General features: G+C 40.2%; 1 protein-coding gene across 2 annotated transcripts in view; it reads right to left on the bottom strand.

The window, feature by feature from the left end:
* Positions 1–21,395, bottom strand: part of lmo7a (LIM domain 7a) — a 114,632-nt gene that overhangs the window by 17,942 nt on the left and 75,295 nt on the right. The window contains exons 10-20 of one of the 2 annotated variants that reach the window (XM_034186924.1): positions 18,274–18,303; positions 17,437–17,551; positions 15,787–15,926; positions 15,628–15,639; positions 13,356–14,016; positions 11,812–12,063; positions 10,344–10,458; positions 4,766–4,927; positions 2,167–2,345; positions 1,988–2,051; positions 1,194–1,250 (exon numbers count right to left, since the gene is read on the bottom strand). In XM_034186924.1, the coding sequence (XP_034042815.1) occupies positions 1,194–1,250; positions 1,988–2,051; positions 2,167–2,345; positions 4,766–4,927; positions 10,344–10,458; positions 11,812–12,063; positions 13,356–14,016; positions 15,628–15,639; positions 15,787–15,926; positions 17,437–17,551; positions 18,274–18,303 (1,787 nt within the window). The remainder of the gene's footprint in view (positions 1–1,193; positions 1,251–1,987; positions 2,052–2,166; positions 2,346–4,765; positions 4,928–10,343; positions 10,459–11,811; positions 12,064–13,355; positions 14,017–15,627; positions 15,640–15,786; positions 15,927–17,436; positions 17,552–18,273; positions 18,304–21,395) is intronic. The other variant, XM_034186926.1, reaches the window with a different exon arrangement.

Here is a 21,395-nt window from a genome sequence, read left to right as displayed (position 1 = left end):
CCTTTCTTTTCAAGTCAAGTCTGGGAGCGTGACCTGGTGATGCGTGTCACCACATCCACCACACCACAGAGCCAACACCAGCTGCTGGAGTCCTCAATATTGAGGTACCTGAGTGCTGGATAAAAGGGTAAGTGGAATTTTGAGAAAGGCAACCTGCACACGTCAACAATTTGTCCCAAATCCACCAATCACGGGACTGTTCTGCTGATTACATCATGATCAGTTCACCTCCAGCAGCTGGTCTGTAAATGAGGCTTTAAAAGGAAACAGGTTGTAGCTTCCAGCAGACTTCAGATGCTTCTGGTAAGTGGAGCGACAGGTGTGTTACCTTGTGTTTTCATGCCGGATTACTCAAAAACTATTCAACTAGCTTTTAAAAAATAAATATTGCTGCAGAGGTTAATTCTGCCTTGTGATATCTCAACAGAGCTCCAGGCAGATTTGAAAAAAAGGAGAACCAGGAAATTCTGCACAACAGGGTTTTTGAGGTACTAGTACGAGTAGAATATCATGACTGATATTTTTGTTAATTTCTATGCCATTTTAACTTATCAGGTGTCACCTTCTTGACTAAAAATACAAGAAATAAGAGTTTGTAGATTTACAGACAGAGTGACAAATAAAAAAAAATTGGAGTGATGTCATTACAATACCTCTGTTACTAAAATAATAAATATAAACATACTCGTATGTGTAGATGGTGGAGGAGGTTTTTTGTTGTTGTTTGTTTTGTTTAAATGATCCAATAATGTATAACAGTGGTGAAGAGTAACAGTATCTGGCATAAACAGCATCTCAGAATTCCAGGTCGCACCAGTGAAGGTGAGTAAAGAGCTGCACGCTCAACACCGTTCACCACAAAGGCAGACCAGTGCACCAACACCGGACTCTGAGCCGCCTCAAGGTGGAAGGAGCACAGCAAAAGGTGTTACGTGACAGCGCCACATCACTCTGAGACATTAGCCCCAAAATACAGCCTCAGAAGCATCATGATTATTGTATTTTGATCTTGACAGCTGACAACAACATGAGTTTTGAAAGGTGAGAAACATGCATAATGGAATCTCGAAGAAATTAAAGTCTGTGAGACAACAGCGAGAAAAGTGAGAACTCAGGCAGCAAATCACACAAAAATCTGTCTGCTATGAACAATTAAACACCAGCTTGGCCAGTGGTTTTTTTCTTTTGGTTACCTTGTTCAAAAAACTCTGACCTCCGTTTTAAGTTTTTCAAAGATATTGGTTCTGATTCTACATGAGAAATAGAAAACAGATTACAGCAGAAGACAGAAGTTTTACTTTGTCCAATACGACCTGATGGCACAAATGCATTTGTAAGAATTATATAATACAGCCATTCCCAAAAGTAAGAATGCTGCAGCCCACCCAAACTATATATATATATATATATATATATATATATATATATATATATATATTTTACAGCATATACATTGTGTGTGCTTATAATACTAGTTTGGGAGGTCCTGTGATGAATACTGTGCCTTAGATCCTTAAAAAGTCACATTTTCATTATAATTACATTATTTATATAGGACCTTCCCAGGAATCAAGGCACTAAATAAAATAAACTCAAATAATGAAAGAATAAATAACAATAATAAAAAGTACACAACAACACACAAAAATCTCAAATTATAGACATAATACAGAAAAAAGTGTGATTATATAATCTGAAAAAATATGGTAATTGAAATACTGTGGCTTTGTTTTACAACGTCAGATTACAATTTATAAATAATCAAATACTTTGGGGTCATTTAAAACTTTATTACAAGTTTGTTAACTACAAAGTTTAGGCCCGCCTGCAGTACCATTGCAGCCCACTAGCAGGTCACAGGTCATACTTTGGGAATGGCTGATATACACACATAAATTAAGCAAACTGTTCTTGTTCTTCTTTTCACTGCAGGGTTAATGGTGCAGACTCAGTTTTGTAGCCTTTCTGATTGTGTTTTTTTTTTTACCTTTCTCCTTCACGGTCACTGACCCGTCACGGGAGCCTCCATTGACACCATTTGAAGCTGCATTCTGGAGGGAAACAGAACAGTGCGCACACTCATTACCAAACATTAAGGCAAACTGATGTAAACGAGCTATTATTTTCCCCTCAGCCAATTATCCGACGTGATCGTAGCTGACTTACGATACGTGGGTGTGTCATCTCTTTGAATGATTCCGTGGAAAAGCGTGACGTGAAATCCAAACTGGTGTTGTTGGAAAGATTTGCATCATGGGAACCTAGAAGTATTGGATGATCCGTACTGGTCAGATTGATGGTCTTATGGCTTTTAAATGGCAGGGAAGGCTGATCTCTGCCCCAGTCTGCATGCAAGCAATGTGATGGCAAAAAAGAAAGAGGATGTACACGCGTGTGCACATGAAACACTTCAAACGAATATGGGATTAGATTTGTGTCAACCTTTCTTTAGGTGTCAAACAAAATAAAATAACAGAGAAGATAAAACTTGAGGAACAACTGTGGCACTAAAAATTCAGATTTTTTCTGCCAGTGAAATCTGTTTTTTGTGTCTATTTGATACTTTCCTACCAGCACGGAGTTTAGCTCCACCTCCTTCAGACGGTAGATTTTGGATTCCATTGGTGGAGTGATGCGCTCTCAGACAGACGTCTCACTTTAAATTTGCTTTTGTTTACGAATGACTTCAAAACTGATCGTCAAAAAACTCAATCACATGGTGCAAATGGAAAAGAAAGATAAAATATGGAAGTGAATTGTTAACAATTTACAATAAGGGTACATTAATTAATGCTTATTACTGCATCAACGAAGAGTGAATTAAGCATTAACTGTGTTTGTTAAACAATTCGATTCAGTGCAATACGATGTAATCTGACAAATTGTTTTTTTTTTGTTTTCTTTTTTAATGTAGACATATATTTTCCAAGAAAATACAAAAAGCAAAAGTGCCATTGCTTACATTCAAATACATATTTCATGAAAAACTGGCACAATGTTTTCAGGTTTTTGCCACTGTGTTGCAGAAACAGACTCTGTTCGCCTTTTGTTCCCCACTGGGAGGCAGCACCGTATACAGAAGAAGCTAGCTGTTGTTAGCCTAGCTGCATTAGCATAGCATAGCTTGCCTGTTCTGAACCTGTGTGACAGTATTAACAAACTGAACTGAACATAAAGTTCAAACGGGCACATTTGTCCATAATACCACCTACCACTATCGGACATGTTGATTTTATTGTTACCTCCTAAAAAAGTTAGCACTCCTGTGACCAGTTTCACAAGAGCCTGGGACCAACCTTTGCACTTCTATGACAGTTTGAAGATACAGAAATAATAGTGAAATTCAGCTCAAGTCAACAGATTTATACTTTATAAACTGAGCAACTGAACGGCTCATAGTACATCTAGGTTGATTCAGGAGTCCCTGTATCAGTGTGTTTGTATTTGTTAACCCTCAAGCATATATTTTTGTGCACCATTTTTCAAATTTTAATCAGAAATGGGTTTCCTACCATGAATTTATCAATCTATTTGTCCTGCATTTGTTCATATAATTTTTGCAACAATTGGCTGATCCATGTGGCAAGTATAATCCAAACTAGTGCAGGAAAGATCTATGAGACTTTCGACATTATAGCTTTTGTATCGTCTAATCATTATATTTTACGGTTTTGCAGGAAGTATGGCCAACAGACCTAGAATATCAAGATTTACAGCTGCACAAGCATTGAGATGGATTCTTGATGCCCAGAGTGAGGATGAAAATAGCTCATGATTGTCACAAAGGATGACTGATGGGTTCATTGAGATTTGTGTTAAAGTATTGGCATATTTCCTAGTCACCAGTTCTTCTATATTTGATGCTATAATTATCCTACCATATTAGTCGCTAAAATAGCTTGGTCGCTTGAGGGTTAATATAAAATTGATTTGTATTGGTTCATTGTTTTACATCTGTAAATGAAAATCAGAGCCAGGAAACTAAAACATTTGTTTATTTTGAATGACTTTAAAATGTGATGTTTAAGGCTTTGGCAGAGATACGTGCCAAGTTTCCCTCCACTTATCGCTCAATTTGTTTTACTTTCTTTGATGTCCAGGGGCTATTTATACTTACAGAATGAATCTAATCCCATATACGTGTGAGTGTGCAGTAAACACATTGGTACTGTATTTAACAACAACGTTCCTCATAATTCCACTCAAATACACAATAAAGGAGGATCCATAGTTGCTGTCATGGATTTACTGTAAAAAGCAGCAAGGATGACAGAGAAACCACCTTCCCCAGCCAAGCAAGGCACTACAGCTTTTTATAAACACCCACAATCAACAGGCTCACCAGAGTTAAATAAACCATTTAAATGTGTGTGAACACAAAGAGAACCCAGCTGGTCCTTGTTGTCAGGTGGGTTAGATCTCCACAAGATGAACGCTACACAGACAGGAAGTGAAACAGTGATCAAACAAATCAGAGAGTAGAAAGAAAAAGAGGAAAACAACAGAGAAAACAAAGACATACCAAATAAAGTAGGACTTAAGAAAAGAACACAGGAAGAGCCGTCAGTGTGTCATGGGATCATTCATGGATGATTGCACCACAGTTTACGGAGCAATTTAAAGTGTCAAAGCTGTTTAGTAACACATGTAGCATAAGCAGCGCCGTCAGTTCAGGAACACAACCCTTTACATGGTTCAAAGATTTCATTCCGTTCTAATCTCTTCCTCTCACGCACATGCGAACACAGCGTTGAGAATGACTCACTGTTCTCCCCGTGACGGCGTATATCCATAACCAGGCTGCCCTCCTGCAGTGCCTCCTCCATACGCGCCTTCCACTCTTTGTAGCTCATGTGTGCCACCTGCTGCCCGTTCACGGTCAGCACCTCATCACCGGGCTGAAGCTGACACATCTCAGCCGGGCTGCCTGCACAGAAATTGAAAACACCAGCACCTGTAAACTCAACCACGCCACCAGAATTTAGTTAAAAATCAAAGTGATCATATTTATAAAACTTTCACCCTTAAAGGAGACCGCACCCATCCTCAATCAACTGATTCTACCTCTGAAGTAAGATTGTCCCTAGCATTACAAACATTTCCAGTAAAGACCCTCAGTGGATGGATACTCAGTTACATCCGATAATCCCGTTTCAAAGGTAGGGTTGGGTAGCCCAAGACAATCAATCAATCGTTAGAGGGAACCATTAATCAATAGAGAGCTGAAAAAAGCCCGATCAGCTTCTTAACTGATTATGACTGAGAATCTTTATTTTATTCTCAAGTACAGAAAGTGGATACAGGTGGTCCGTACAACAGAAGATCTCAGAACGTAAAGTAACGATCGGTACTTAAGAAGGCAAGTCTCACGTTAAAGTCCGAGCATCAGGGATGTGCACAAAGAGTAACGTAGCACATGTGAAGGCCCACAGCATGATGAGACATGAAGAACCCATCCTGTAACCTTTTTTACCACTGGGTAAACATGAAGGCGGTATCAGGTGCCCATCTGGGCAGGGATGTGAACCAGCCACCTTCCATACAGAACAAGAGAGAACTAAACTACCAAACCAGCACTTTCTCAAACTAATGGAAAGCCTCAAATAAGAAAGAGTAGATTAGAATGTGTCCACAATCTAAAAAAAGATTGTAGACTCTTCCAACATCCATAGGAACAACATCCTATGGACTGATGTAGATAAGGATCAATTTGCAACACAATGTTGGGAAGAAGAGTTTGGAGAAAGGAAGGAACTACTCTGGATCTGAAACATGTTTAATTGTTATGGTCAGGTTTAAGTATGGTTGCTAGTGGAACTGATTTTTCTGGCATTGACTAATATAAACAACAGGTTGGTCATCATTGGTGTCCCATAGCAGCCTATACTCAGGGTTCTTGAAATGGAGCAATATCACCACCCGGTGGACATTTACCATTAATGCAGCATGATACAGTTCCACCAAGAGCTCTAGTTTCTTAAAGACAGGCTGAAGTGGAACTAATTCTGAAATGTTAAATCTTTATTGTCTGCTCACGTTCTGGCAAATATTTCAAATCTCGTGGATGGTGATTTTCAGCATACTGCAAAAGTAACAGAATTTTTTACTTGCTAACAAAAAAATTAAACACCTCAAGGATACAGTTCAAGAGCAAGCAGGAACAAAACGCAACTACAGTCGCAGTCTGGCAGAGAATCAACAGGTAGAACAAACCCAGTTTTTGGTAATATCTACTAGTTCAAGACGAAGCAACCAAGGAAATCAAATCACAATTTAATGTATTATTATTAACTAAATATTTCCAGTTACTTTTGTCATTTTAAAGACGTGTAATCACATACAGTATATAAAGTGTTTTAATTCTTAGACCACTCGCACATTTGGATGCAAAGTCAATCAAATTAAAGCTGTGTTAGACAGCTAAGGCAATTATTTTTGTTTCCCAATATTTCATTCACCCAAACAAAATCGACTTCAATGTAAATATTTCTGTACAATCCCCAATGTGCACAAATTAAAATATTTTAAATTGTCATATGCACTATTAAATTTATTTAATAAATGGACTGCATTTATTTAGCACTTTTCCATCTGCATCAGACGCTCAAAGCGCTTTACAACAATGCCTCACATTCACCCGGATGTCAGGGTGCTGCCATACAAGGTGCTCACGACATACTGGGAGCAGCTAGTGGATTAAGGACCTTGCCCAAGGGCCCTTAGTGATTTTCCAGTCAGGCTGGGATTTGAACAGAGGATCCTCTGGTCTCAAGCCCAACGCTTAACCACTAGACCATCACCTCCCCTTAATCTTTTTTTTTTTTTAAACTTTGAAGCTACTAAATTACTGCAACACAGAGGCTCAGCAGAAAAAGAGGCTCAGGCCCAGCAGATCTGACCCACATAGATGTTGCCCTCCATCAGTCTGCATCGCCAGTGCCTTACAGACAACCTGCTGCAGATAAGTCTGCAGTGCCAAGTTGTAATATCTACTACAATCGCTGCACTGGTTTCTCGTACTTTACCTGAGAATCAGCTATGATTTCTAGTAATAATATACAACAAAGTAGGCATCTTCTCTTACCAATATAAATGTTAGAGTTTATGAGGGCCAGTTCAGCTGAGCTGGTAAAAGCAGCAGCATTCTACATGCAAATTACTATTAGAGTTGTATGCAAAAGTTTGGGCACCCCTGAAAATTTTCATGATTTTCCTTTATAAATCATTGGTTGTTTGGATCAGAATTTTCAGTTAAATATATCATATAGCAGACAAACACACTGATATTTGAGAAGTGAAATGAAGTTTATAGGATTTACAGAAAGTGTGCAATAATTATTTAAAGAAAATTAGGCAGGTGCATAAATTTGGGCACCCAACAGAAAAAAATACATCAATATTTAGTAGATCCTCCTTTTGCAGAAAAAACAGCCTTTAAATGCTTCCTATAGCTTCCAGTGAGAGTCTGGATTCTGATTGAAGGTATTTTGGACCATTCTTCTTTACAAAACATCTCAGGTTTGTTTGTTGGTTTCCGAGCATGGACAGCCTGCTTAAAATCACACCACAGGTTTTCAATAATATTCAAGTCTGGGGACAGAGATGGTCATTCCAGAACGTTGTACTTGTTCCTCTGCATGAATCAATTTTAGTTTCATCAGTCCACAGCACCTTATTCCAAAATGAAGCTGGTTTTCCAAATGTGCTTTAACATACCTCAAGCAACTCTGTTTGTGGTGTGTATGCAGAAAAGGCTTCCTCTGCATTATAGCATCATACAGCATCTCTTTGTGCAAAGTGCGCTGTATAGTTGAACAATGCACAGAGACACTATCTGCAGCAAGATCATGTTGTAGGTCTTTGGAGCAGGTCTGTGGGTTGACTATGACTGTTCTCACCATCCTTCACTTCAGCTTATCTGAGATTTTTCTTGGCCTGTCACTTCGGGCCTTTACTAGTACTGTGCTTGTGGTCTTCCATTTCCTCACTATGTTCCTCACAGTGGAAACTGACAGCTGAAATCTCTGAGATAGCTTTCTGTATCCTTCCCTTAAACCATGATGTTGAACAATCTTTGTTTTCAGGTCAATTGAGAGTTGATTAGAGGCTCCCATGTTGCCACTCATTAGAACAGATGTAAAGAGGGGAAACATTTGTAAATGGCCACCTTAAATACCCTTTCTCATGATTGGATTCACTTGTGTAAGGAGGTCAAGGGTCAGTGAGCTTACCAAACCAATTTTGTGTTCCAATAATTAGTGCTAAATGTATTCAAATCAATAAAATGACAAGGGTGCCCAAATTTATGCACCTGCCTAATTTTGTTTAAATAATTATTGCACACTTTCTGTAAATACTAGAAACATCATTTTACTTCTCAACTATCATGTGTTTGTCTGCTATATGATATATTTAACTGAAATTTCTGATCCAGACAACCAATGATTTATAAAGGAAAATCATGAAAATTATCAGGGGTGCCCAAACTTTTGCATACAACATACAATGGCCAGAAACCATCTGTATTTTTAATAATTTTGATGTCCTGTACCCGGGAGGGGGGTGAGGGAAGCCATCATAATCAGATGGGTCCTATTACCAGCGTTGGCACAGTTACTTTGAAAAAGTAGTGCAATTACTGATTACTCCTTGAAAAAGTAACTTAGTTACTTTATTGATTACTCAATTTTAAAAGGAACTAAGTTAGATTACAAGTTACTTTTTTAGTTACTTTCAGTAGCTGCCGACAACACCCCCCTCGCCACCTCAACATGAAAATGATAACCCGTTTTGCCAGTACTCACTTTATTGTCACCCTTTGTTGACTTTAATGAACATAAATACTTGTTTAATAATAAAATAAAGACACCTTTCTCAACCTCGTTTAAATGTTAACAGCACTGTAATGGTAAAACTTACCATTTTTAACCTGCATTGTTTATAAATGTAACTATTAAATTCTTTGTAATATTTTCTAACATTTAATTTCTTTGTAAACATTTTAGTTGTTGAAATTATTATTATTATTAAGTGGTATTAGTATGAAAAAATGTCTTCAAAAGTGGACCTTTAATCTAGAGCTATTGTGGGGAGCCACGTCCCCCCTCCCCAACCCCACCCACGCTCCCTTCCCACATGGATTCGCCCCTGGCTTGTTGTTGAGCAGGAAGAATGGATAACTTTTATTTATGCAGAAAACATGACCAGATTGACGGGTAAGAAAGTTTTATCAGCGTTTTTATGTCATGTCGTCCTCAGAAAGAGACTTTGGTGCATTTGGGTGGGGAAAAAAAGCGTTAGTGTTTGCGTGTCGTGGATCAGCTGTTTTTAACGAGGACACGCACAGAGTTTTAAAGAAAAACAAAGCATAAAAATGTCTGTAAAACCATAGCTCTGAGCGCCATTGCGCTTTGAGAGACAACTGTTCTTCAACTCAGAGCTGAACTGCACAGCGGATGTGGCGCTGTGCAGCAGCTCGCTGAAAGTGGACAGTTCAGACCTCCCTCTGTATCTCGTCAGGACACCTGTTTTAAAGCCACGATCGACCTACAATACAAAAATAATAGTAACACACAGTGACTCAGAGAAGTAACTTTAATCTGATTACTGATTTGGAAAGATTAACACGTTAGATTACTCTTTACTGAAAAAAGAAAAAAAAAAAAACGGTCAGAGTAACACGTTACTAAGTGCCATCACTGCCTATTACAAAAGAATACTGGTAGGTAAAGTTTATCATCCTTGTTATCCATTTTTCATCATTTCACTTTTTCACTTGGGTAAGAAATTACATGAAATAAAGTTCAGGGCAACAGTGGAAAAAACAAATTTAAAAATAATGTCCTAATCCAATGACGCATCATGGGACTGGTGAAACTATGAAACGGTGTGAGTTAGAAAAACGTAAAAATTGGGCCCATTGTTTTGTAATGTCAGAACAAGTTCCTGGGGCTGTTTTCATCATACTAGCTGGCCAACACTCTTAGAATTATTATTATTATTTTTTTTTTAATTTATGCAGATGCAGCATTCAGTAGCACCTGCTGTTTGGCATCAAGGCCCTGGCCTCAGCACCCTCTGCAGCTGGGGTCGTCAACACCGAGGCACCAGAGAGCTGGATCAAGCCCCAAGAAACACTCCACATGCCCCAAATGTCGTAGCTGATGTTCCCTCACAATGTAAGAGATACTCATCTGAGACTCCCTAAGTAGCCCGTACTTTGAGACAAAGTCATTGAAGTGGTACCCAAGGATTGTCTGAAGAGACCTAGCATCAAAGATGTACAGCTGTTGCGGGGGGTGGGGTTTACAGATGTTAATAAATAATAGTCCTCCTCTCATTACCATGTTGGATGGATGTGACGTGAGCCCCCGTAGAATCCCAGTCTGTATGGAAGCCAAAGTCTCTACTGCTGTTGGGCTTCTGGTTCAGGCTGATCCGCATCTCACAGCAGTTCTCCTGGAAACCAACAACAGTGAGTACAGACATGGTCCAGATGCTCTACTGCTCTGGACAGCTGTCAGGATGTCAGGCTGTTCGTGCAAATGATCGTTTATCATTTATTAATTATTTATGGCTGTTGATTAAATGGAGAGGTGTTTACTCTAACTTCTGTAAGCATTACACTGTATTTTTTACAACCCCAATTCCAATGAAGTTGGGATGTTGTGTAAAAGGTAAATAAAAACAAAATACAATGATTTTCAAATCCTCTTCAACCTATAGTCAATGGAATACACCACAAAGTCAAGATAGCAAGAAAGCTAGGAAGATTTGAAAGTAGCACCTCCTCCAGGTTCCACCCCCTCCCCCCTACCCCATCAGTGCTCCGTCCAAAGCCACGCCCGCACAAACTTGAACGGGCATCTGACTGTGGCTCAGCGGAGCAGAGGAGAGCTGACTTAAGCCCCTTTCACATTGGGGTATTCGGAGAGCTGCGTATTGCAGCATTGTTTCATTTAAATACGCCCAAAATGCGCGCGTACTCAGCCTTTTTCTGTGTTGGTTTCATACTTGAAGCTGCGTGTGTTCGCACAGTTGCATGTGCCTTGCTGCTATTTAAACCCAGTTCACTTCTGCAGGCTGTGCAGAACACATCACTGCACTTGGAAAACAGTGGACTGTATCATGAGGTTTTTACAGTTACATGCATTACTGCCATGATCAGAGTGTTTGATGAGTGCACCGACATGCAGCGAGTGCGCTTTTATTGAAAAGTCACAGGTTTGAGGTTCGATTCCCTGTTCTGAGCACACAGGTGCTGTGGGCTGTGCGATCATGTTCTCAGCTGATTCCTCTGGATGCAGCACTCAGTTTTTGGATGTGTACAGAAGCGCAGTGTTGTACAGACTTGCATGCAGTAACGCTGTGCTGTGCAGACCTGCTTAAAACTGTGTCCAATGCTCTACACCGAAGAAAATTAAACATGTTTAATTTCTTCCGTCCTACGCGCGTAGCCCTCAACATACTGCTGAGCAGGGAGAAAAAACTTGACATAGATGCTGTGTATATAAACTAATTATTTTGTGTCAGATTAATAATTTTCTCTGCAAATTGGCCATTGAAAATGGCTGTCATCACTTCCTGAATCACACAGGATCACTCCAATTTCAGCCGTTTGCACGCACAGCTAACGAGCTGCAGAAAGCATTTGAAGCCATCTAAAAAAGGTAATTATTTGTCATATTTACATTGTCATGGCTTGGTAAAATAGTTGTGTGATGTCCCAGCTTTTTTGAAATGTGTTGCATACATCCATATCAAAATGAGCAGATATTTGCACAAAAACAAAAAAGTGTGTAGTTTAAATACCTGCTTGGTATCTTTGGCTGAAACAGGACTGACAGGACCGCCACTCTTGACCACATTAGACAGAGTTGAGGTGCTTTGAGTGGAGGTGATGTTTTTCCCCATGGTGTCTTCTTCCTCCTCTTCATCTTCGCTGCTGTGGGCTGAACTGGACTGAGCCTCGTCCTCAGAGGTCATAAACTGATGATAACGGCTTGGCACAGATGAGTTCTTAGATGTGGCATCACCATTGACACGTTTGTCAGATTCGTTGGTCTGTTTGGGATAGATGCAGAGATGTTAGAGTATAACACAATGATAAAACCAGACTCTAGAATATTATTTTTTTAATATCTGTAACAGAAATCTTGTTTGATTACTCCTTCTAGAAACATTTACTTTAAGTATTAAAAAAAGAAACTGGGTCCTGTGGCCCACTGTTAAAGTGAGAAAGTAAGTGCTGTATTTTCCGGAGCATATGGTCACACCTGTCAAAAATGCTTCTTGAAAAGAGAGAGAGAAACAAACTTATATACACTTTCTTTTCTGTATGTGGAACTCACTTTTTAACAGTGTTAACAACAGACAGGAACTCAGTGTGTAATGTACACACCACAGCCTGTGCTGTTACTTCTAAGGACTTTTAAATTGCAAAAATAAGCAAGACGGACACATTTATTTATCTGTCTTGCTTATTTTGGCAACATATCGGATGACGTGATGCAGTTTGGACAAGAGAAATCATCACATGCACAATGAATTTCTGGCCAACTGTAACAAAGGGGAGTGAACAGTGGATTAATGCAGGAAAACATCAGTTTGTGGTGTGTGACATAACGACTTAAATTTCAAAAAGAACCAAGACGGAAAAGTAAACATTTGATGGACAATAAATTAGATATTATTTGAGGGAGTCCGGACAAAATAAATCATCAGATGTACACAGATTGCTGGCTAACAGCTTTGGAAGCAATACAAAAAGAAGGTGAGTGCATTTGATTTTTTTTAAAATGTGCTCTTTAATTTGGGATTTTTGTTCATTGTTGTACAGTTTTTCAGTATACAAGCTGCACCAGAGGAGGACCTGTCAAACTAGTAAATAAATATGTATATAAATAAAATTGACATACTCCAGAACATACAGTGCTTATCCCTGGATTCTGTAGCATGAAAAGGATGAGAGTTTATCACCCTCCCTGATGAGATGCCAGTCCAACATAGGTTACCTCCCCAGCCAACGCCAGCAGTCTTTTACAGTTGGTTGGACTGAGACAATGCAGATGAAGTGTCTTGTCAAAAGACACAGTCAGCTAGCATGACCAAGAACCAATCCCATGTCTAGATATTGGTAGCTCCTACTGAGTTTACCGCTGTACAAATAGTAACAAAGAGGATGGGCATCAACCACAGCTGCTCACTAAATTAGCTGTATAAAAACATTAACTGTATCCATTATTCACAAGTAATCTGATTGGTCTTGGTAACTCTGACATTGCGGTTCATTCTTCATTTTACGAACACTGCACTGGTGGAATTTTAATTTTGCTGCAGGATAATTTGGTACTCACTGAATAGGCCCTGGGAAGTGAGCTGATGTGACTGGACTGGATCCCAAAGGGTCTGGGCGTGACAACTGAGGAAAGACGTGTACGGTCTAATTTCTGGTAGCTCCTGGGGAGGGAAGCAGAAACCCGAGACACCCCGGCACTCTTTGTTTCCACTGAGCTGTGCTGTGGCTGTTGTCTGTATGAGAAACGAGAGGAAAGGGCCTCCATGTCAGTTTGTGTGCCAGTCAGCGGGTGCTTTGGTTCAACTGAGGAAATGAGTTTTGAGGTGTGCTCTGTTTTGGGTGCTTGGGTATATTCTGAGACCAGGCTGGTGCTCCTCTCTGAGGATCCAGCTCCTGGTGACTGTGGACTGCGGAGAGAGCTGAGGCTGGTTGTGGTGATGCTGGTTGTGGTGCGACTGCCTGCAGGACTATCCTCAGTGTCGCTTTCCCTTGAGGTGGGAGGTGAAACGACCCTGCCTGTTGGTGGTGATGCAGCTGGAGGTTCCCTCTCCTTCAAAGTCGTCTCAGGCAAGTTGTAAGGCGCGTCAATAGTGTAGCTCCTGGCAGGCAAGGTTCGGGTACGTGGGGAAGTGACTGGTTCAGCAAATATGTCTTCATCATTGTCCAAGTAAGAAAGAGATCCGAGGCGACTTCCAACTCTGGTTCTTTCTTTGTTTTCTCTGTGGATCAAATGGGCAGAGGCACATGAGATAAAGAGTACGATAAGAAACAAGTAGCAAAGAAGAGATTGGAAATGGCAGTTCATTGAAAGACTTGAAGGTGTACAAGTTGAAATAAGATGCGGTGAGTGAAAGGGAATGGAACAGAAACAAAGGGTACAGGTTGAAAAGGAGAAGCAGCCATGGGTATTAAAGCCGTGATTAGATTACACTTTCACACAGACAGAAGGCACAATTACGAAAGTCTCCTCAGTCTCAAGATCCTGTACAGCAGTCACTTTGAACATAAGTCATTCATACAGCACCAAATCATATGTTACCTTAAAGCGTGATACATGAATAAGGTCTAGACTTTACCAACCCCATGAGCAAGCACAGTGGGGACAGTGGTGAGGAAAAAACTCTCTCAGGCCTTTTTTGATGACTGGAAGAAACCTCAAGCAGACTGGACTCGGTGTGGGTGACCATCTGCTTTGGCCATTCTGAAGGCCAAGGCTGATCCACAGCCTTCAAGGACAAGGCAAAGTCCAAGGCCATCCAAAACCAGTCTTGTACATATTAAAGGTTTCACTTCATTAATATGATGAAGAATTTCAAATCATCTTAACTAGAAATATCTCAGTCTCATTTTACACAGCAAAATGAATTTTGAATATGTCTAATTAGGCTCTCTGTATAAGTCAATGGGGCATTCATAGTATTTAGGGTTAGCAATACTCTGCGCATGGGTGATATGGTGATAGCAGGGTTATCGTTTTCCCTGGCGTGTGTGTATGTGAAGCAGATAACAGATTTCCTTCAAAATTGGTGGAAATATCATTTGGATAAATATCTAGAAATGATTCAATTTTGGAGCAGTTTGGTCAATGGTCTGAAAAAAAAAACATTTTTATACCTCAACAACCAAGAAGCCTAGCTAGATGATCTATAGCATATATTGATCAGCAAAATATTCATAATTGATTTACATGAATAAGGCCTTACGACAGACATCCTGTCCAGGGTGTACCCTGCCTCTCTTATCCTATGACTGCTGGGACAGGCTCCAGCTCAACCATGACCTTTAATTGGCATAAGCGGGTAAAGAAAATAGATGGTATGAATAACTTCATAATGAAGTCACACAGAAGTCCTATTATGACGTTATACATCATCAAAAACACCAGACATATGTATATTTACTTGTACATTTAAGTCTTGGCGTGTAGTTTCATTTGTTTAATTGTTTGAGTGGAGGGCAGCACAGTGTCTTAGTGGCTGCTGCCTCATAACGAGAAGGTCCCAGGTTCACTTCTGATCTGGTCCTTTCCGGGTGGAGTTTGCATGTTTTGTGTGCGTGGGTTCCCACTGGATACTCCGGCTTCCTCCCACTTCCAAAGACATGTATGTTAGGTGAAGTCGTGACTCTAAACAGACCGTAGGTGTGAGCGGGAGTGTGACTGAGTTTGTCTGTCTCTATGTGTCGACCCTGTGATACACTGCCAGTCTGTCCAGTGTGTACCCTGCCTCACGCCCAGTGACCGCTGGGACGCACTCCAGCCCCCCCATGACCATTAATTGGAAAAAGTGGGTTCAGAAAATGGATGGATGGATGGATGTTAGAGTGGATACCTCTCCAAAGGCCTGAAAGACATTAAAATATTTGATAAGTCTTAATAAAATTTCCATCTTTTTTTGTGGATGCAACATAAATGCAGTAGTTTTTAATTCAAGTATAGACCTAAAATGTGGAATATCCAAAGTGTGGGAATCAGGAGTGCATTTCCTTACCTGTCCTCTTGCATCTCCTTAAAGGTCTTGGACCTTCTGTTGCTGCTCAAGGAGATCTGTTCTATCTTCTCCCGCTCCTCTTTCTTCTTCACAATGTCAGAGTTGACACTTCTGCGCCGGTTCTTCCATTTGCTCAGGTCCTGCAGCGGAAAGAGTCCAGATCACGGTGTGCACAGCTGAATAAGAATAATCCAGCGGTGGCTGTGTTGCATGTCTGACTTTGCAGTTAAAGTGAGCAAAGTTGAGAGGGAGAGAGAAAAAAGGGGGGCTGCGTCTGAAGGTGTTCTATTTGTGTGCTTCAGACTCCTCCCGGCTCAGCTACCCAGAGTACTGTGGACTGTGACCTAAATGTTGCTCCACTATTTTACAGACAATCTGAGGACTGTCACAGCTATGACTATACGTGTGCTTTTAATATGACGTGTGTTAATTTATGTTCTGCAAAACTGGAGCACTGCTGTCCACTAATCACTAATCTAAAGCAAAAAGTCACAATACATTAATTTTTTGCATTGTGAGAACTCAAACGTTTTAAACATTCATTACAAGATCATCTCACATTATTATCATCTATTATTAATCGTCTTTATTTGAAAATTTCCTGTGATTTGGAAATGAGGACAGTCCAGACCCAGAGGGAAGCACTGCACCAGTCTGTCTCAATCTCTTCTTTCAGCCTGTGGATAGAGAGTGCACCACAACACCTGCTGTCCTTGTTGCTGCACCAATAAGAGTCCACATATCCTGCCCCATGCCTTTTTTTTTTTTCTTTTTTGGCCGTCTTATTTTTTTACTGGGTAGTGTTAGCTGTGACCTTCCTCCTGGTGAGGATGTTAAATAGAGAATAAATTAATGTTTAAATGGAAATACTTTCTCACTATTAACTCTTTGCACATCTTTGTCTGTCCACCAACGTATGATCAAGCTACTGGCGTTTAGCTCATGACCACCTATGGTGTCTAGACTGCCCCAAATTCATCTGCTAGAATATGGTCTAGCTGACAAGGAGCGCACATGGGTGTTGAGGAGGTAATGGCTGTAATGGTAATCTATTAAGTTAAAAAACAAATAGTTGTATTTTGCATCAAAACTGCAAGTGCTGGATGACCCCTGCTTGTGGCATAACCCCCTGCATGGACTTCCATCTGCTCAAAGTGATGTTAATTAGTGAAATCACCTGCTGGAGTCACTGGTGATGATCATAAGATCACAGTCATTACAGACAGCTGTGTGGAGTACACAGTTTGTGTAAGTTTCATGGGCAGAATACAACAGAATTATTAACCAGTTTGCTTAAATACCATGGCTGGAACAATAATTAAATGTCTGAAACAGATTTTTGTTTTTAAAGTTGCTAGCGCATGAACAGGCTCAGTTATGTCAGAGTCCATTCGTAAAGTTGCACACCTACAAGTAGGTTCTTACAGACATTAACACTCACAAAATCCTCATTTACATACTGTTGTCTACGTCACATTACCACCTGCTATCAATTGCGCAATTAATAAATCACCCGCAAAACTGTCCCCACCGCAAGACGCAAAAGTTTAGATTACCCATGCCATTTAACACTCTTAGTAAATTAGCCCTTTAGTGTGTACCGAGCAGCCATTTCCTGTTTAGAGTAATATGTGTCATGTCCATACTCACATCCTGCCACTGAGACTCGCTCTCCTTTATCTTCTCACGGTACTTTTGCAGTTCTTCGTAGCGGATTTGCCGAATGACTTCTGGGTCGAGCTGGATGTCACTCATTGATTTGCTCCTGCAGAAGCACAGAAAGGAGAAAACACTAAAGAAATACCAGTGGAATCAGCAGAAGGTGAATGAGTGGACGTTGAGTTTAAACACCCTGTCAGAAAGCTTTACTTAATGCTATACTTTACCTTTTCAAGCATGCATGCAACATTTTTTAAACATTTAATAAGATGCAACAAAACATTTCAATATGTATCTCCCATTTTGATGCTGTAAGGTGAATTTACTGTCTGCCAAAATGTTAATTTGCAAACAGCACAAGGGCGACCACAAACTGGTTAAAGCTTAATGGGTTAGTTGCATGCTGGACTGTATTATGCACAACAAACACACAAAGTAATTTAAGCTCAAATACAAAAACCTGCTCACCTGAAGGATTTACATATGCAACTAACAGTAGCACAGAGACTAGCTGAACTGGTTTAAACTGAGCTTCCACCACATCTGACACTGAGAAACGCGACAGTTTAGTCAGATGACCCAGCAAATTTCACTCTGATGCACTGTCAATAGAGCTTTGTGGAATAATGAATCCCCGGCTTGTACACACACATACTCACACCCCCCCCCATTCAGACTGTGTGGCATACAGACCCTCAGTTTTGTGTCAGCAGTTAGTGTCGGCGGAGTGAGAATGAGCAACACAAAAGCAGGAGGCAGCGGGATGCAAATGTAGAATCAAGAGCAAATGCAATTGCGCCACATTCCTGGGATCCCGTATCAACTCACCCATCGCTACTGTCTTGCATTTGGTGCTGTCTAGGAAACCAAAAAGAATCACAGACAATAAAGTCACATTTATAGACACTGGCCTGGTCATTGAGGCCGAGAGAGGACTGATCCCAAGAATCGGCATCTCACGCGAATCTGATATATAGTGTTTGAATGGCGTTCCAGAGAATGGTGCAAATGTTTTAGGTACATTTAATATATTCCTGTTCACTTGTAAATACAGAAGTATACTACATTTGTTCTCATATCACCAAGGATTCTTCCAGATTTTCATTTATATTTGGGATCCACCATGACTAAACCGATGATATCTGGTGCTGTATGTTGAGACCGTATTTTGGGTAATACTATGTTATCTTATCCCTTTCATTCTCCGCTGCTGTCCTGCCAATATGCAGGTTTGAATCTCGCTCACACTACTGTTTGCGCATTTAGACCAAGACACTTAATCTGCACTGTCCAAGTCCGCCTAGCAGTAAACTGGTACTGGCCTTAGCTGGAGAAGTAACCTGTATCTGTGTCCTGTCCAGCTGCTTCACTCTACGGAATCTGGAGATAAGCACAGGCACACATACAGGATCATCAACTGAAAGCTCCACTTTCAGATTCATATGAAAATTCCGTAAGGTATATCTTATATATTATATTCCAATTCTAAGGTGGAATTATGCCAGTATACAAAGGTATATCTAAATATCTAAAAAGGAAGAGTAAAATAGGAGATTAGAAAAGAGTAGAGTAGAGCCACTTAGGTGCCTGGTCTTGAGAACCACGTCAGTGTGAAGGTCAATTTTTGAGAAAACGTGTTTTAGTTTCAATCCTTGGATGGTAAGTGCAATGATGTAGTTACCATATAACCAATGAAATCAATTCCATCACAAGATTACCATTTATCTTTATTGAACTTCAACCAATTTTCCACTCACAAGCAAACACAGTCCAATGGAAAAACAAATGTAAAACAAAGTTCAGCTCAAATAATCCTGAAGAACCAAATCAGCTGGATAACTGTGTGAGGCAATCAATGCACACTTGTTCTGAATGCTTCAAGACACAGCAACAGGAAGTCACAACATTCAGTGTAGCCAAAGAATTTGTCACAAGGTAAAATATAACATGTTGCCATTGTAGAATAAGCCACCCCATAAAGCTGTAGGGCCCCTTCTTACAACGGGCGCAAAGCAGCGCACAGCTCAAAGCAAGTGCCATTGTTCATTTTCAACTGACACATTTGTCATTTTTATCCCCTATACCCACGTCTTCTAACTCATGATACTACTTGTGGTCACGGTGATGTGTTGGTCTTAAAATGAGGGGTGAATGGGCACAGAGGTGGGGTAGTGATATCATCAATCACCAGAAAGCATACGTGCCTTATACCAGCAAAAGCCATGTCTAAAGTCTAGCATGGTCTAGTACTCTTTGTGCTACACTCAGACGCACTTTACAAAACCAGGTTCACAACGCATGTACACCCTGCTTGCCTGCACATATCACTAGTTGCATGTATTGGCGTCAGTATCACAGCATATTGTGGCCACTGGCGGAAAGGGGGGGGTGAGGCTGGGCAAACAACCCAAATTATGAAAGAGATTTCTCTTTTCCCCTCTCTCTCAGAAACAGGCAATATTTTATACATAACATATCCACTGAAAGCAGACTAAAAACAAACAGATAAGAGTAAAAACTTATGGAAAACTACAAAACTTAATCTTGCTGCTGTGCTGCTTCACCTCAGGGAGGTTTGTTGGCCGCTGTCCACTCTGACAGGTTGGCACTAGTCCATTCACTTGCAGAAACCTTTCAACTGACATCAACTTCCCTGATATCACTGCAATGGGTGCCTGGTCCAGTCCACTTTAAAAGGGAGGACATGTGCCAGTCTGATTTGTTAATGTCATGTTCCTGCTCTAATATGCCCATGTCTGATGAACATAATAAATCCAACCCTTTTGCACCCAGCACCCAACTTGTCGGTGTTTCCCGCTACTTAAATAGCAACGTGCCTTAAAGGAATTTGTGCCTTCTTCACAACCTATTTTTGCATTTGCTCTCAAGATAGGGACCCTACAGTACTTGCTGTCACAAATTGTCACACTCGTGACCTAGGGCAGGGATATACATCTGGAGCTGGGTCCCCGGGCGCCGTAAAAGGCGACCTCTGCTCCTAACTGGCAATTAGGATGGGTAAAATGCAGTAAACACATTTCATTGTGCAAGGAACATGTTCCTTATGTGCATATGACAATAAACTCCTTTTGAATCCTTGAAATTCAGCACTTATTGCTTGTCCAAATGTGGATTTGAGTAATTACATTATTTAAATGTGAAAGTTTGAGTATTTTTGATGCCAATGCAAAGGACGAGCCCATCGAAAACTGTACGAATGTGATGTCTCTAGACCGGAACATGTTTCAAGAGTAAAGTCCCTTTTCATTTGCAAACGGTAACTGTAAAGTAGAAAGAGACTGAGTGAGAGCAAACAACAGCTGGTGCTACTGTAGATCCAGATACTATTATTGTCTCATCTGATTTTAGGAGAAGCCATAAAACCTGTAGCAAAACAACAATTTGTAACAAACCACTTGTCCAGTTGCACAGCCAATCTGCCCCAAAGTTCTTGTCGTTGATTAATCTTTTTATCAAGTTAAACATATAGATTTTTAAAGCCTACTTTTTACTTCTTACAGCTTATCAAAAGTGTTGATTTGTTCCTTTTCTGCTTTATTTTCAAGAAACTGCTTTTAAATTGAGATGGTGAATGGTTTAAAACTGCTGTGCACCAAAGACAGTGGTTCAAACCATTTTCCAGCTTTTAAGATAAAATATGACTTAAACATACTATTAACTGGTTTCATAAGACTCTAAACCAATGGTAAAAGGCTTCAGACTGACTTTAGTTTGGTTAAATTAGAGAAAATATGGATCTGCATGGATGTAAATGGTTTTTCACCAAGAACAAACCGGTTTGTTGTTGTTTAAGATGCATCAAAGCCCTACCATTATTTAATGCTTCGATCTTAAATATAATCAATCTATCTTTGTTAGTTGGCTATGTACCACAGGCTTTTAAGGTGGCAGTAATTAAACCATTACTTGACCCAGCTATCTTAGCTAAT

The sequence above is a fragment of the Thalassophryne amazonica genome, chromosome 14 (genome assembly GCF_902500255.1).
Source record: "Thalassophryne amazonica chromosome 14, fThaAma1.1, whole genome shotgun sequence".
NCBI classification, from domain to species: Eukaryota; Metazoa; Chordata; class Actinopteri; order Batrachoidiformes; family Batrachoididae; genus Thalassophryne; species Thalassophryne amazonica.
This window is presented reverse-complemented; position numbering and strand designations above follow the sequence as displayed.